The sequence below is a fragment of the Balaenoptera ricei genome, chromosome 3, assembly GCF_028023285.1.
Source record: "Balaenoptera ricei isolate mBalRic1 chromosome 3, mBalRic1.hap2, whole genome shotgun sequence".
Lineage (NCBI taxonomy): Eukaryota > Metazoa > Chordata > Mammalia > Artiodactyla > Balaenopteridae > Balaenoptera > Balaenoptera ricei.
In genome coordinates this window covers 9,070,850-9,089,362 of record NC_082641.1, presented here as the reverse complement: position 1 = coordinate 9,089,362, position 18,513 = coordinate 9,070,850, and the positions used below count along the sequence as shown (strand labels likewise).

The 18,513-nt window shown below is 39.5% G+C and overlaps 1 protein-coding gene across 5 annotated transcripts in view; it reads left to right on the top strand.

The window, feature by feature from the left end:
• CTNND2 (catenin delta 2) overlaps nt 1-18,513 on the top strand; it is a 938,382-nt gene that overhangs the window by 802,124 nt on the left and 117,745 nt on the right. For all 5 annotated transcript variants that reach the window (XM_059916116.1, XM_059916114.1, XM_059916118.1 and 2 more), the window contains one exon: nt 10,063-10,236. In XM_059916116.1, the coding sequence (XP_059772099.1) occupies nt 10,063-10,236 (174 nt within the window). The remainder of the gene's footprint in view (nt 1-10,062; nt 10,237-18,513) is intronic.

Sequence of the window (18,513 nt, the reverse complement as noted above, 5' to 3'; positions counted from 1 at the left end):
TTTCCATCTTTGACATCTAGCCCAAGGCCCAGCACCAGCTGTGCTGAATGGCGGTCCAGCTGTGGTCCACTAGGGCCTCTAGCTCTTGCTGTGAGGTTGTTGCCAGTCGGTGGTCCCAGCCTCATCCATTGTCTTCTTGGGACACTTGGCTTCCCAGGGCTGCTGTGAGCCAGGAGCACGGCATAGCCCTTCTCTTTCCATTTGTGGTTCAGGCTGTTCCTCAGCTTCTCATGGCAGTGCTGCATTTTATTACCTTCTGACTCTGCGATCACCAGCAAACCTAATGAACATTCTAGATCATGATAATCATCTGAGAACTTGCAGTTCATGTCAACAAGTGTAGATGCATGTATCTCAGAGTACCCCTGGAGAAGCAGTACTTTGATCACACCAGACTAAAAGATGCTTAGTTCTGAAGATGTCAGTGTGTGACATACATAAATGGGATTAGATGCCATGAAATCCCATCCCCTGAAAAGTTTCCTTGGAGTTTCAGGACTTTGTATTGGGGGCCTCCTCAAGAGACTCACACATAGCCCACTGTGTCCCATGGATGCTGTTGGCCCAGAAGTGGGACTCTGAGAATAAATAGCAATCAATGTCCCAAAGCACAAAAATGAATTTTATTGCTAGTTTAAATCAGTACATTGCAGATTTGAATTTTAAACTTACTTAAATTTTAAATAAGTTTCTCCTTGAGACAAAATATGTATTAATTATAAGTAAAAATATTATAGCTATAAAAATATTTTAAATAACTTCAAAATTTTTATAGATATTTATATTAATAAATACATGCACACGTAATATGTAAATAATATACGAGTAAAATAGCAATAAGCTACAAGAAGAAAATAATGCACACATCCCTATCATCTTCCCTTCTAGTGTGAGCCACAATAAAAATGTATACCTGGGCCTCTAATCCTTTCTGATCTCTTTCTCTCTGTATTTATGCATAGCTTTGTTTAACCTTTCAAAATACAATTATACGATATTGGTTGGAGTGTGAGTTAAGACACATCCTACCACATCAGACAGCCAAGTTCATAGTGACTTAGAGAAGACAAGTGTATTTCCCGCTAATGTTAAAAGTCGGCACTGCTGGCGGCTCTGGTCTGCAGAATCTCCGGAGGCTCCTTAGATCTGCCATGCTCGCCTCTTTAGGATGCTGCCCTCCTCCTCATGGTCCAAAGATGGCTCTGTATCCAGAGTCCAGGAGCAGAAATGGAGCCAAGAGACAGAGGGGAGTACCCTTTCCTCTAGAACTGCCCCCGCTGAACGTCACACACATCACTGTTGCCTACACCCTCTCCTTCTGGATGGGACACATTAGCACCTGAGTTGCAGGGGTGACTGGGATGTGTAGTATTTTTGTGGGGCAACCGTGACCCTAGATGAACCTTGGGCATTCTCTTAACCAAAGGGAAAAGGGGTACAGTGGCATACTAAGGGGGTGCAGTAGGAGTTCTCTACCTCAGTAAGAAGGGATATTTTATCATTGAAATTGTTTAGAATTGTCTGCACATGCTAATAAGAAAGACCAACTTTTATCCATTTTGCTGTTTGCAAATTCTCTGCAGACAGTGTAGCCCCCGATTACCTGCAGCCAGGTGACTGGCACACCACTGAAGGGAAGGACAGGTGTGGGTGCAGCACCCACCCTGCCTTTCTCTGCAGGCTGTTGTAGACACTTTATCACTTGGCTCTGCATGACCTCTCTCCTTGCCAGTAAAGAGTCATCTACACCAGAATATGGAAGGGCTACCAAGAATTCCATTGTAGGGGTCTGCCGTGTTGCATGAACCAGTCCCCGATGATCAGAAAATTAGGTTGCTCCCAAATTTTAACTAACATAAACTGCAATAAACATCTGTGTAGTTAAATCTCGCCTATATCCTTAATCACTTCTCAAGGATAAATTCTTAAAAGTAAAACATCTAGTTTTACTTTTACAAAGAATGCTTTTAAGGCTCTGGCTACACAGCCAAAATTTGTCTTAACCACTCTGGATGCCAGTGACAGACAGTGTGAGTACATTTTGATTTGCTTTATTATCACCTGATGGATCTGCCCCTTTGTGACGTTCTTGATGCTTTGAAGTCCTCGTTTCCTAATATCACAGGTTGTTTTTCTTTCTTCCAGGCAGTTTCCGTTTCCTTATTAGTAACCATACTTTCTCGTTTGTGGCTTAATACCAGTTCCTTTCTAACCATCTGCTGATTTCGGCTGCTGCTCAGCCCTCACGGCTGGTAGCAGTGTAGTCTCGCTCTGCCGTCACCTCACCATATGCCAGGAGCTTGGTGACTCAAGACATGCTATTTCATGTCCTCAAAGCAATAAATCGCCTGCGCCCACAAAGATCACGGCTGCACATTTCTGTGCGGTGACTGTCCTTTGCCACTCCCTGTGAATGAGTGAGATGCTTCTCCTTCTTCTGCACCTCTCATGTAAAATTTATCCCATCACCTAGAAATGCTGCTTCTCCACTTTCAGTGGGTTTACAGACTTAACGCTCAATTTTTGGTGTCTCATTTAGTTTGTGTTTACATTTTACCATTCAGTACTCCACGCCATCAGTCAATAGCCTGTGTCTTACAGACTAGACCTGGGTTTCTCAACCTTGGCACTGTTGACATTTGGAGCCGGGTAATTCCCTGCTGTAGGGCTGTCCTGGGCATTGTGGGATGTTTATCAGCATCCCTGGCTTCTACCCAGTAGACACCAATCAATAGCACCGCTTTCCCTAGTTGTGACAACCAAAACTGTCTCCAGACATTGTCACTTGTTCCCTTGGGTGTTAAAATCACTCCAGTTGAAAACCACTGTATTAGATAGACTGTCTTTGAGGGATGTATCACCAAAGATATAAACAAACAAGACTACAGGACTACCTCAAGGAAGTTGGCGAGTCAGGGACAGAGTCCCTTGACAAAGCAGGTAGTGGGGTGGGTCATAGCCCAGGTTTCCCTAGATGTGGATGAGAAGTTAGGAGCAGAGAGAATTCTAGGTGAGCATTACTGGTGTTCCAGTTGGTTCCATCAGGATGACTTGGGGAAGCGGCAGGCGAGCCCGGTGATGTAGACCAGCCTTGATAACACTCCTCTGTGGTCACAAGACAGTGGCCACCTTGTGCCAATCTCTGGAGCTGGCAGCATCACCCGCCTCCCTCCCGCCTTCTCCTGAGGGGTGCGCGCCCACACAGGCACGGAGGTGAGTCAGCAAGGCTGTCGCTGAAGGTCTTTTGTTCTGAAGCCTTGTTTGGAAAACACCATAGCCGACCTCACCTTTAAGACAGGTTTCTAATCTCTCAAATGCAAAGTTCCCTGTATCTTTTGCAAGGAGAGCCTGGAGACACGTGTACCACATGAATACGAGTCACTGGCCATCACCTCTGTCCTCTCTTTCCGTAGGTCCAGCCTCCCTGTAGTCGACGTCTTCTGAACAGCTCCCAGGGGAAGTCAGACGCCCGAGCTACACTTTCCTTCCAAATTCCCAAGCGTCAACACAAAAATCATTTCTCTTTTGGCTTTTGACAGTTGCTTGGAGTTTTTTTTTTTTAATAACCATCACTTCCATTCCCTTGCCCTCCTCCTTTTCCTCCTCCCCTCCCCCCATTAGCTGAAAGTGATGATGAAACACGGTCAGGGCAAAAATCAATTAGTAACTGCTGTTCAAACCAAATCAAGCAAAAGTGGCCAACAGTGGATGGACTGTGTTTAGGTTGCAGCCTAATTTACCCAAACCCTGCATGAAGGAACATTCCCTGACAGTTTACCATTTTAGACATCTTCTCTTCCTACACTCTGTGATGTGTAACTTCAGCGGGGAGGCAAGAGTGGGATTTTAACATCAGACTGTTTTCCTGTCACTGCACATCCACTCCCTTTCCCTTGCAGTACCTCTGGCCCATTTGTGTCACTGAAATCCCTTTAAAAGAGAAATGAGCCTGCACACATGCTGACTGTCATTCTCTGTCGTTGGTAGAGAAATTTAGGCACTAGAGATGCCTTCCGCTGGTGAAGAGGCCTTTTCTATTTGTGTTCCAAAGATACAGCAGCGAAAGCTCTTTTCCGTACATAGACTGGAATGGCTGTGACATCTGCGACAGGAGGAGCTGTGTATTTTAGCAGCGCTCCTCCGAGAATGTAAATCCTTCTTCCATGTAGGGAAGAACGTCTTGTTAGCATGTCCGTGGTACCCAGCCCGGTGCCTTGGAAGTAGAAACTGGGGTAGTTGTAAGCTCCTTCAGAGGGAGGAGCTGAAATTCCCTCGTTAATTCTTCTCATTCAGTAGGGGCTTTTATGAATGTAATAATTAATCTCGTGAGCCACCATCCCCTAAAGGATCCATTTACACAGTCTCTTTGTAAAGTGTACAGACATCTTTACTTTCTGGTTTTTGAACTTTCTGATTTTTTTTTTTTTTTTTACGGTACCACACAGCATGTGGGATCTTAGTTCCCCGACCAGGGATCGAACCCAAACCCCCTGCATTGAAAGCACACAGTCCACTGGACCTCCAGGGAAGTCCCTGAACTTTCTGATTTTTATCCCTAAGTCAGTCCTCTCTTTTCGTATAAGGAGCAAACGACTTCCATGATTCCATCCTCAAACCAGCTAAGAGAGAAATCTTTAAAATAGAATTTAAGCCCTAAGGAGAAGTAAAAGTATTAAAAGCCAGTCTAAAGAAAGGCTTTTTTTAAAAACCCACACGTTGAGCCCATTCCCACAGGTGTGTGATTTTCTTCCTAAGCAGGCATTCCTTACAGTCAATGGCCACTGTGTATCTCCTTCCCTGACCGTGACCACATCAGAAACCACTGTGGCCAGATTTCAGCAGACCCTTGGCTTCTAACATGGGAGCATCTTATTCTCTTCCTTTTTAAAAATGTTTGAGCACTACCTTCTTGGATAGAGAATACATATTTTCAATTCTAACAATTTTGGATAGTGAAGATATAAACTGTTCACTCATTTGTTTTATTGATATTAGTTGCGCAGTCATGCATTTAAAGCCAGTCAAGCAAAGTACTGATACATAAAAAAGAATGAAATGATGCCATTTGCAGCAACATGGATGGACCTAGAGTTTGTCATACTGAGTGAAGTAAGTCAGAGAAAGACCAATATCATATGATATCGCTTATATGTGGAATCTTAAAAAAATGATACAAATGAACTTATTTACAAAACAGAAATAGACTCACAGACATAGAAAACAAACTTATGGTTACCAAAGGGGTAAGGAGGAGAGGGATAAATTAGGAGTATGGGATTGACAGGTTCCAACTATCAATACTACAAGTAAAATAGATAAGCAATAAGGATTTACTATATAACACAGGGAACCATGTTCAATATCTTGTAATAACCTATAATGGAAAATAGTCTGATAAATATACATATATATATATATAGCTGAAAAAAAATATATATATATATAACTGAAAAACAAAAGTGCTGATAATATGTTAGGGAATGTGGTGCTACTTGGGATGACAAGTCAGTCTATTGGTTTGTTCTGTGATCTACTGTCAGCATAATCCTGCCTTACTCACTCCTTCTTTGCTGCCAGCATGTCCCCAAAAGAGATTCCAGGGCACGACAGCCAGGATGTAGCTGGAGGGTCCTCGTAACACTGACACCAAACTTTCTTAGTGCTTACTGTGACTTCTGTCTTGCTCAGCTCGGGCTGCTGTAACAAAATGCCCTAGACCAGGTGGCTTACACAACAGACATTTCTTTCTCACGGTTCTGGAAGCTGGAGGTCCAAGGGGCCAGCAGATTTGGTGTCTATTGAGAGCCTCTTTACTGATTCACAGATGGCCATCTTCTTGCTGTGACCTTACATGGCAGAAAGGGAAAGCTCTGGCCCCTTCATCTCTTTATCAGGATACTAATCCTGTCATAGGGGCCCCACCCTCATGACCTCATCTAAACCCAATTACCTCCCAAAGGCCTCACCTTTAAATACCATCACATTAAGGGTTAGGCTTTAACATATGAATTTGGGTGGGACACGAACATTCAATCCAAAGGTTTTGTTTTTTGTTTTTTTATTTATTTTTGGCTGTGTTGGGTCTTCATTGCTGCTCGTGGACTCTCTCTAGTTGTGGCGAGCAGGGGCTGCTCTTCATTGCAGTGCGTGGGCTTCTCATTGTAGTGGCTTCTCTCGTTGCAGAGCATGGGCTGTAGGCATGTGGGCTTCAGTAGTTGTGGCTCGCGGGCTCTAGAGCACAGGCTCAGTAGTGGGGCGCACGGGCTTAGTTGCTCCGGGGCATGTGGGATCTTCCCGGACCAGGGCTCGAACCTGTGTCCCCTGCATTGGCAGGTGGATTCTAAACCACTGCGCCACCAGGGAAGTCCCAATCCAAAGTATTATCCATTGAAAAAATCTAAAATACTCTGTTATAACCCACTCAATCCTTAATTTCTTAAACTCGAAGTATATTTGTAAATTCTCAATTCCTATAAATAAGACAATGAATAAGAGGAGCTTTAATGCTAGAGATTATCAAGGTTTTTTCCTATTTAAGAACGTGAATGACCTGCATAAAGTATAATTTGAACATTTAAGTACTAACTTTAAGAATCAAGAACAGCTAGAACTTTTGCAAGTTTTATTCGTTAGAATATAACAGATAAAATTTTAAATGTGCCTAAAACACTCAAGCCTAAGGAGTAAAACTATGAGGAGGAAGGGATATTTTCACTCAACGTTTCCCCTGTGCTGGAAGAAAACTTTTTAAAACCACAAATGCCTTTCTCCTTTTTCTTTTGCTTTCTCTTTGTCTAATTTCTGTTTGATTTTTAAACTTAAACCTGATAAATGAAGATATATAAACACACACACACACACTTTTGTGTGTGTGTGTGTGTTTATATGTCACAACTTGGCAATAATATAACCAATATAATCAAAAAATACTCTGCTAGCATTGCCCCTGTTGGTTTCCTGGAAATACTTTGTTGGTTGTGCCTTGTCTCTATTACATAGAAAGTTCTCCCTCCTGACCTGACAACATTTTGTTTCTTTATATATTATTTTCATATTTCAAGTTCTTAGAAAATTTTTGGTAATATGCCCTCAAGGTACAGTCAAAATCAAATACAGTTTGCATAAGGCTTATTTATAAATTTAAGTTCTGTGTTCTTAGGGCTAAATAGCTGGGTGATCAGTGTTTTGACTGTGTTAAAGATTTAGCCACTGCTTGCCTTCAAGCCATGTGGCAGTTTTGAAGAAATTTTAGGATAAATTCATCTTGTATTTAAATTTATAAATGATGTGTTTCCATTTTTTTGGTAAAAGAGTTGCATATCCCTTGATTTCTCGTGGATCCTCGCTCTAGAAGAAGGTTGGCATTAAACGTTTTCACGTGCAGAACTGTTTCACAACTTCAGTCTGATCCTGATGTCACCATTGCCCTGTAGTCCTGTTGGTATTGATTGGCTAGGCGACATGACCTCAGGTGTGTTAGCACAACTTTTAAAGAAGACTTCCGGTCTTTTATAGGTGATGAAAATCTATTTTTTAATGGACAGTTGATAGATACTTCTTTCCCTATTAACTCAATAAAAGTTTGAATAAAGTACCCAGATGAAGGCAAGATACACTGACTGGCTTTGAAATAGTTCTTTATCTTCTGTGTCGATGTGCCAGGGTGCCATCAGCGTTCTGAAATAGCAGAGAATCCCCTTTGAACTTCTTTTGTTGCCGTCAAAGGCTATCCATATTCACATCAGTTTTCCTTTTATTTCCTTCAGATTCTCTCTGTAGCCACTAAGAAGGATTGTAATAAAAGGTATTTAAGAGCTACATAGATCACATGTCAGAACGGAAGAAAATTGTCTACTGATTTAGCCATTTGTCCTGTTTTATTTGCCCAGAAGTTAGAAAAAAAGAACCAGATGAAACCCAGCAAATGATAACACAGCTTTTTTTTTCTTTGCTCTTTTTACAGTTTGTCTGTCACATGTTGTAATGAGCATGCAAATAAAACTTCTCTATACCTCATGCTGTTATGTTGGCTCTTACATGAGAGGGAAATTCCATCCATGCTGAGTTCTAAATCTTTATATGAAATCTAAATCTTTATATGAAAATGATAGCTTAAAAGTATTAAGGAGATAACAAAATGAAAAAAATTAAGAAATAATTTTGCATTTCCTGTTGCACTAGCTAGCTGAGAGATTCAATACCCCCAGCTGGTTTCCTTTGAGAAGACAATATCACTCCTGTTTCGTCATCAAAGTCATCAAATCTACAAAAGGGCTGTTATCTTTGCCTAGTGCTCTCGTTCTATCTGGTGCAGTGAGCCAGTCTCAAATAATGAAGCAGGAGCAATGTGACAAGTTGACTCTTTCAATTTTGTTTTGTTATGTATTTAAAAGAGATGGACTGGTTTTATTGATAGGCTGTGTACAGGTGCAAAGTCCGCTTTGAAGGGTTTAGAAGTGGCTTTGGTTGAAAGAACAGGAAGATCCCCACATTGAGTGTCCTTGTTATAAAGTTGAGATAGAGTGACACTCTGAATGAAAATGACCTTTAATGGAATGGCCGCCACCCGTCGATGGGATGTCATTCATCTCTGAGCTTTAGCCTTGAACTAAGTTAAGCCGTATCATAGTTGAGAAAAAGAAGGCGTGACTTTTTAATTTTTCTTTTGGAAGGCAGCTATGCTCACCACTATACCACCAACGCTGCACTTAATTTTTCTTTTGGAAAATAAGTGATAGAATTCTTGAAATTATTTGTGACTGAAATACAATTTTGTTTTCATAGGTATACATACATATATATAGACACAGGTGCACATATATGTATGTACATAAAATATCTGTGAGAAAGCTTAGTATTGATATATATGTCTTTTAGATTATGTTTTAAGCAATCATTGATAAACACAAATAAGCAGTTAAATAACTTAATATTCCCACTCTGATACTATAAAGTAATTCTTTTGTTTTACTATGATTTTTCTCAAAAATGAATATGGGAATATTTTTTCTACACATATTACTTTATTTCTACCCTCATTATACTCATTGCCTTTATTTTTAATGAAAGAATAAGGCTATGTGTGATCAAAGATCAGAATCATTATTGGAACTTTTAATATTTTTTAAATTATAAGGATAATAAAACAGAAAATTAGAAAGGTAGAAAAAAATGAAAGACAAACACTTTATTAATAAATTTTTATTATCATTACATTTTTTTACTATGCATTTTATTTGGAATCAAACACAAACCCCCTACTACTTTGCATCCTGCTTTGTTTATTTAACTTTTATCATAAACATTTGTCTAAATTGCTTCATGATCTTCATAGCTATCATTTTTAAGGCTCTACTGATATGCCTTTGTGCATATAATCCATAATTTAAAATGTATATGTAATTAATTTTTAATTACATATTCTGTTATTTATTAGATTCAATTCAAAGCAAACATCAGAATTTCTATAAGATCAAAATTTGCTTATAGCTCATGTCAATGTATGTAATAAACCGTAACAATTTTCTCTCCTTTGTCCATTCTGTCATTTGTTTGACGCCCATAGATGCAATGACAGAATATGTATTTTACAAGTGATATAGGAATTTATCACAGTTAACACTTGTGTATAAGAAGTGAGGGCATCTGATAGTTACTAACTACTATGCTATGCCTATAGTATGCTTACTGTAAAGTATGGTGCCTTGATGTTTAGCTTTCTTCCACCCTGACCGATTAAAATTAACCCATCTCTTCTCCCTCCTTCCTGTAGCAGTGTGCTAGAATTGTTCTCAGAGGGCTTAGCCATTCTACTGCCAGTTACATTCATTTATGTACATGCTCCAACCCCCTCCACCCTCCATCATAAGCTCTCGGTGGGCAGGAATGGCTCTCCCATTTTTGGTGGTCCTTGGACTGCTGATGCAGTATCCTACCTACAGTAGATGCTCACCAAATGTCATGACACCCTGCTTTTGTTTTTGTCTTTGATGTTTGCCGAAGGCAATACTGGGAAGTGTAAAGATGTTAAAGATGTTTACTCTCTCATTTCTCTTCCACCAGTGGGATGGAGTAGGACCTCTTCCAGACTGTGCAGAACCACCAAAAGGGATCCAGATGCTGTGGCACCCATCCATAGTCAAACCCTACCTCACACTGCTCTCTGAGTGCTCAAATGCAGACACGCTGGAAGGGGCGGCAGGCGCCCTGCAGAACTTGGCTGCAGGGAGCTGGAAGGTATGATGAGTTTGTTACAATAAGAAAGAAATCTGGAACGATGAGAAGGTCCTTAGGAAATATGAGAAGTCCAATTTTGAGAAGTGCAATTCTAATAAAGTTTCTAAGGGTGTTAGAGAAAGACCAGTTCCATTGAACTGTTGGACTTAGAAAGGTATTTCTTTTAAAAATTCTTCCTAAGGGCTCAGGGGTCGTTGAAGATCGCTACAAAACACAGAGGAATAGATGTAAGTATAGTCATTGAAGATGCTGTGAATGCTTTCTGTTCTATTTGTGTAGCTGAACTACTTCATTTTCAGGGGAGACTGACATGTTGAGACTTTTCAAAGCACTGTCATTGACAGTTAAGGGAGCTGATACCCAAACATGTCATACGAAAACCCCTGTGAATCCTGTAATGTTGTAGCTGGTCCTGTCCCCAAAGGAAAAGAACCTCTTGCATTTTTAAATTACAGGATTACAGAGGAAAATACTTACCTTTGGCAAAAGGTTACAGTAAAGCAATTGTATGATTGGGAAAGAGGTTAGGAGGGTCTTTTTCTCTGGGTCTTTACAAATACACACTGTTCCAGGTCAGTTCTCACCAAAAATTTTTCATGACCTTCTTTGTGGGTAGAAACGGATTCATGATAGCAAAGAATTCTTGAGTTTGGTCACTAATAGTTACATGGGCTAACTTGCCTTATCGCACAAAAGAGTGTAACCCCTTAGAAGAACTGAGGGCATATAGGGAAAATATCAAGACCTCCACCTTCAATTCCTCATTCATTTAATATCAATGCCTGGGGTTTGGGATATTCATAAATCACTCTTTTCTTTACCATTCATTTTCTTCAAAACAGTATTAATATAGACACATAGCTACAGATAACTCTCAGAAGCTCAGTACCATGGGTACCACACGTATCGGCTTCAGTATCGTGTAATAATACATTCCCTTCTTATTATACCTTCCAACACCTGCCTCCCGTCACTTCTCTCTCTGCCATCTTCCTTTCCATTGCTATAGTGTCAGCTGCAGCATTTTCTTTCTTGGATGTGACATCCCAGCTCTTGGGACCCAGCCCCTGATGATACTTCCCAGGAGCTGGCTACTTACTCATGCATGGCGGGCTCACCTCTTCTCTTGAGAGTCTTAGGAATGAACATAATTATCCCTTTCCCTCCCTGCCCATAAGGCATCACTAATGTTGTACCTGAAGAATTCACTTTGGGCTGGGCTTGAAGTGAATTTGTCTCTTGCTTTCAACCAGAGAAAAGCTTCAAAAGTAGAGTCTCACCAGGAAGAATGCCAGAGTATAGCCTTGCATAAGTAGGAAAGAGATAGTAATGGAAGTCACTTCCTTGAACTTGCCCTTAGCATTAACTTCCCTCTAAAGTTAGGAGGCTTCAACTCAGATCACAATTCAAACCTAGGCTCTAACTTTTCTAAGCTTTGTGGTCCTGGGAAAATTAAAGCGCCTCAGTGTTTCTCAGATGCATCGTCTTTAAGCAGAGGAGGAGATCATGGCGGCTTCACCCCACATCATGCAGATCAGTCGCAACACTAGATGCAAAGATGCAGGATGTTGTAGGCTAAGGGGTTGTCACTGTATATACCCAAGAGCACTAAGTTGCTGCAAGTCCCCACCCAGCTCCCTGGCCTTGGAGGATGGATTAGAAGGGGATGGGAAGAGAAGCTCTGGGTTCCAGGCCTGAGTCTGACCTGAAATGCAAAGCCATCTAGATGGTGGCAAGTCAAGTTTGCCATCTCTTGATTTTTTTTTTAATGAATTATTGCTTTACTTGAGAAACACTTAGGTTTTTATAAGAACAAGTTAAAAATGGAGAAATGTCTTTGACCTCTAGAGGATTTTGAATGTAAGACTTCCACCTTTGCTTTAAAAGTTAAACTCTATGTTCCATGTGCTGAAAAAGTTAACTGGAAACATGGAAAATTTATAAAGATACCAATAAAACTTCTGGAGTTGAAAACAACATCTGGAATGAAAAATACATGGAATGGGATCAACAGCAGATTAGACATTGCAGAAGAAAAGATTAGTGAACTGAAAGATAGCAACTGGAAACTATACAAAATGAAACACAGAGGAAAAAGAAAAAAAAAAATTGACAGTTCATCAGTGAGCTTCAAGTGGCCTGATGTATGTGTAAATGGAGAACCAAACAAAACAGGAGAGAAAGGAGGAAGAGAACAGAAAAAACTATTTGAAGAAATAATGGTTGAAAACTTTCCAAATTTACTGAAAACTGCAAACTCACACATCTAAGCAACTCAAGAAACTCTAAGAGAAACATGAAAAGTTATACCACGTTACATTATAATCAAGTTGCTCAAAATCAGTAGTAAAGAGATAATGTTAAAAGCAGCCAGAGAAAAAAGATATGTTACATACCAAGACTGTACCACATCTCAACATCACATTCACGGATCAGTGCCACCAATCATTCATTTATTCATGTGAGTCCTTGTTGAGTTACTAAGAATGTCCTCTAGAAGACAATCTGGTCTATAAGGCTTCTAAGGGCAGAAACCCGTTCCATTTATTTCTTTGTACCCCACTGCTCAGCTCTATGCTTGGCTGAGCAATAATGCTCAAACACGAGCTTTTAACTGAACTCGTGTCTATGTCCAGATGTCTTCCTTGTGGATAACAGTCTTTTATATTTATAAACATCTATCAGTCACTAAGCAGTTAATAGCACATATTGTGACCAGGCCATCCTCAAATGGTCACACTTTATGATTCTTTATTTGGTCCTTCGATTCAGATGGGAATATGTAGTCAGTACAATCTAAAATTGATAGAAAGGAGGAGTTTTGGGAGAACTATTTTCATTCCAGTTTCCAGACTCATCAGTGCTTTTCAGGATGCAGATTTTGATATCATTGCCCAGTTCCACAATTCCTGCTGCAGTGTTGGACTTGCTGTTTAGAGTGGTAATTAAAGACACAGGCTCTGTATCTCAAGGTAGCCAGGTCAGCTGGGCAAGCTGCTGAGATATGTCTGGGTCTTTAGGTGTTTAGAGTAATAAAACAATAAATTTATAGTTTATACTATTTTATACTAATTTATTTTATACTGATTTATACTATTTTGATATTCAAAAATTCTCTCCTACTTTGGGTTATACAGTGAGAATTATGGAAGAAGTCTGATAAAAATTCTCAATATTTTCTAGCAATAACATCTTGCTGACTGTTTTCAGTGCATAACCCTGAACATTAGTTCAGGACATTTATCCCCACATATCCAGATGCACTGATTTGGTAAATTTTTCTATTACTAATAGAGACCACTGAGAAAGAGGCAGAATGGTCTGGAACAGCTGAAATCAACATCACAAAAGCTGTTCTGTACTTTAGACAAAGTTTAACAACTATGACTCTCGGATTTCCCAGCCCTCATCAGAGTTCAAGCAACAAATTAAAAAATACAAGGAGTTACTCTTGTAAGCAGGCACACAGATCTGCCTTAAGAAGTTAGGGTGGATACCCTGACGGCAAAGTGAAAAGATAGAAGAGTTAGAAGAAGTAAATACAAAGATGCAAGAAAGAAAAAAATGTCAGAGGCCATTCAATGTTTCAGCTGTTTCATTTATTCTAATCGCGGATGGTCATAATGCTGACCCTCTGTTATCACAAAATGTTTAATTATTACTAGTAACTTTAGAAGACAAAGCATTTTAGAAAGACTTTTATCCCAATGGTTAAGGTAGAATTTTGAGTCTCAGAATGTCAAACTTACTTATAGGAAACACTGGCTTTCCTGATAACTCTAGACAAATGGGATAGTCCTCAGGCAGGGCAAAGGGCCGTTAGGACATATTTATGTGTAGTTATAAATATACATACTTATATAAGAATTTTCTTATCAAAATACAAATATACAAGTATGTATAAAGGTCAATCATGTTATCATCATCTTTTGTATAATTTATTAATGTACCATATTAAATGGTAAGGGAATATGTAGGAAGGAAAGATAGATAATCTATAGGAATGATTTGAGAAGATTGTCATTAAGCCAAACACTGATAAATAGTTACAATTTTTTAAAGATCGAGAATAAGTTGTACCAAAACCAAACAAAGAAATCCTTACTTTAAAAAAGCGTGATTTAAGTAAAAAAAAAACAACAACTGAGCAATTAAAAGATTGACTGAGGACACAGAAACAGCATCAAATTTCATGCAGACAGCATTACCATCTAAAAGCTAGGGTTCTAAGAATGTGTTTTTATAGCAACTGTTGAAATTTAGTGGCATTTTTTAAGTGTCCTTAACGTTTATGGCACAAACAAAAGCAGAAATGTGAAGGTAAAACACCAGAATTTTGCATGGAGAGAGCTTTTTATAGACCTCATCATCTGAAACAATAACTTCTCTTTATGGGGAGATCGTGCACACTCTTCTTCCGTGACAAATTGACTAGCAAGCTAGATCTTCATAATGGCCCAAATACTTCTTAAACTTTAAAACACTCATTACTTGGTTTACGAGCATCAGAAAAACATAATGGTAGAAGCAAAGTGAAATGTTTTTATTAGCTAACATGGAGTTCGGTTACGTTTTTCTCATTTACAGTAAAACGATTTTGTTTGTCACAGAATATTAAAACAGTCGGTTATAGTAGTTTGAGGAGTTCCAAAATGTGAATGAATGCTCTTTCAACTCCCATTTGTGGGTTATTTTTATTGTAATTGAACTCTCTGAAAACTCAGAATTAGAACTGTAGAAATATATCTGTACTTGCTATTAAGTCAAACATTTTAGATATCTTTGTATGGTCAGTTTTCTCCCTAAAATGTGACTATTCTCAGAGAGTCTATTAGTTGCCCGTTTATGTTTAAAGTAAGATGGAATAAAGAGATACTTGGATATTAATCTGTTAATATTTAATGAAGTAACATGATAGCAACGTAGATTTACTGAGAAGGAAACAGAATCTCTGGCCATGTGGCACAAATGAATAAAAAATAAGAGAACTGGGAAATTTGAGACTTGTTCCTAAGGACAGGGGCAATGCTTTGAAGGCATTGAATTTAGTGTAGCTTAGCAATTAGTGTATCATTAAAAGTGAACCAGGGCAGATGAGTGGAGTGCAAGAAATAAAAGTAAAAATCATGGTTTAACATCTAAGACAAAGGTCTTTGTCCTAGTGAACAGTGTGATATAAAGCATAAGGTTTAAATGCAAAGAAACAGGGTGGTGAAAGATCATGATGAAAATGGGACATGAAGCATCATGCCTAATGGGTTAGAAATGGGACCAAAATAAACACAGAGGTTATCTGAGGACTCTGCCCAATCAGCAGGCTCCTAGAGACAACACATTGAGTTGGACCTGATGCCCAGCCTGAGGCACAATGACGATGGGCCCAACCTCAGGAGGAGATGGAGAGGAGCCAGGGTCACCACCAGGTCACTGGTTCTAATCACACAATATTTAGTGGTTTCTTCTAAGACCCCAGTAAGTAGTACTGATGCCGAGGGCTGCACCTGTATTAGAAATGCCACATGCATCCAAACTGACTAGAGAATAAGCCCATTTTTGGATAGTTTGGCTCTACTTTCATCATTGTCATTGAATAGCAAAGTGTTAAGTTACAGAATTACATTCAGAAACTGTAGAAACAGCTAAAGCTGAGGGATTTCCGCTTCCACCCAAGTTGCCAAGATGGAGCACCAAATTCCTTTAAGTAGTAATAATAACAACAACAACAGCAACACGCCAGAGAAATATATGAAACAATGGTTGTTAAAACACTAAGCATTAGTCAATGAAGAAACTGATCTCTGAGAAACAGGAAATAAACAAGGTGAGCCCTATGATTGTCCCAGCTCACTGTCTTGAGAGGGTTTCCAGACCACAGCACAGAGATTAGGAACCCAGGAGGAGCTCCTCAGACTCTCTGAGCTAAGGAGATGGAACTGAGTATCTAGGGAGACCAAGGTGACTAGAGCTCATAGGACAGAGCACCAAAGAGGAGAAAGCCACACATAGAAAGAACCCTAGAAGTATGCAGAGGATCCCCCTCAAATATTCAGCAGAGATCTGTCAATGCATGCATGTGAGAGAAATACCCAAGGCTGAAGAAACAACCTCCTGAAATGATTAGACAGAATGAAACTTGGCACTTACACAGGAATGGGCATAATGTGCATTTCCAAGAGCCAGACAGGAAAACCTCATAATTCATGGATCACTGGGAAGAATACTCTCAGGGTCTTGCCTCAGTATTGAGGTATAATTAGCCCTGGATAAATATGCTCTAGTCTTTCCTGTCAAATCTTAAAAGTAAGACCCAGAAGAATCAATAGTTTCCAAGTAAATTAACTGTGTCCTTGAATAAAGTTTAAAAATACCTATAGGAATAGAAAAATATGCAGCACCCAATGCATTAAAATTAATAATGTCTGGTATCCAATTGAAAATAACCCTACAAGCAAATAAACAGGAAAATGTGATTCGTAATGAGGAGAAAAATCAACCACTCAAAACCAATTCAGAACCAACAAAGATGTTAAAAATAGCAGGCAAGCAGTTATTGTAACTCTACTACATGTGTTCAAAAAGTTCATTAGAGTCGTGGAAAGTGTATAAAAGGCCCAAATAAAATGTCTAGATTTGAAAATAAACTGTCTAAAATGAAAAAAAAAACACATGGAATGGGATTAACAGCAGGTTAGACATTGCTGAAGAAAGATTAATGAGTTTAAAAATGACAGTGGAAACTATACAAAGTGAAATGCAGAGAGATTTAAAAAAACCCTACAGATCATCAGTGAGCCTCAAGTGGCCTAATATATGTGCCATTAGAATTCCCAGAGGAGAGAGAAAGGAGAAAGAAAACAGAAAAAAATATTTGAAGAAATAATGGTTGAAAATCTTCCAAATGGTTCCAAATTTTTCAAATTTAATGAAAACCACAAACTCACATATCCAAGCAGCTCAAGGAGCCCCAAGCCCAAGAAACATGATGAAACTATACCAAGGTGCTTCATAAACAAATGGCTCAAAATCAGTAATAAAGAGAAAATCTTAAAAGCAGCCAGAGGACAAAAGACATGTTCCATACAAAAATAAGGATGACAGCTGATTTTTCACCAGCAATAATGTTAGTGAGAAGACAGTGAGGCAGCATCTTTAAACCTCTTGGGCCTAATAATGTGTAAAGTTGATTTTGGTTTGGTATCTAGCAGGTACAACCTGTCTCTAAAGGAAATTCCCAGGATTCCTAGAGCAGATGTAAAACTGTCTGTAGAAGAAATCCTTTCTGAGCCCAGTTTAAGACATGGGCTACCCTGGAAGCCGGCATGGTTAATCACCTGAGCAGTGGGGACACAGTGGAATTCTAATGTGGAAACTTCATTTTAACTGTCCCAGCATGATCAGAGCTGTGGTGGCCCAGGACATGCCACTCAGTATTGTGTTCTTCCAGCACTGAGGGCAAGCAGATATTCATAAGCCCTACATCAAAAGTTCTGTTCCCACACACAGAATTGAGGGATGAGTTTGGCTTTAGGAGAGACTCCCAAAGAAATGTACGATCTCTTCAAACCCTGATTACACTTTTGTGGAAGTGGTTGGAACTTGCTGATCCTAGCTAATTGCAGTGGCTTTGATCCTTTTTATCTAGTGCCTTTCAGTGGAGAATGCTGTTCTTAAGTAATACACACGTGGTACTAGAAATCAACCTGACATTTTCTTTCACCAGTTAAACATTTTTACTCTCCAGCTGTGAGCCAGAAATTAGAAGACAGTTGACATAAAGAGATGAATGTGACTTGGTAACTTCCCTCAGGTACCGATAATAAACATGTAAACAAAAAGCCCAGAAAAAAACATGATAGATGCTATAATAGGAGTATATACACAAGGGTGTATACATTCATATATATATATACATACACATATATATATATACGCACACACATATACACACACACACACAAGGCACAAGGGTGTCCCAGGGGTCATATTTACAAGGAAGAGGTCAGGGATGAGGAACCCCACTTCCAACATCACTAGTTAAAACCTAGGGCTAGGAGTCAATGATTACAGTTCATTTTAACACACTAGCACATCTCATTAGTTAGAGAAATTCTAGCTGCTGTAACAAAGAGACCCCCAAATATGCAAGGGCTCAAACGAGATAGGAGGTAGAAGCTATTTTCTCTGGTGTAACAGGTAAGGGAAGGTGCATGAGGAGGGAAGCTCCCCTCCATGAATTATTTCACCCAGGCTGACAGCTGTTCTGCCATCTTCAAGGTG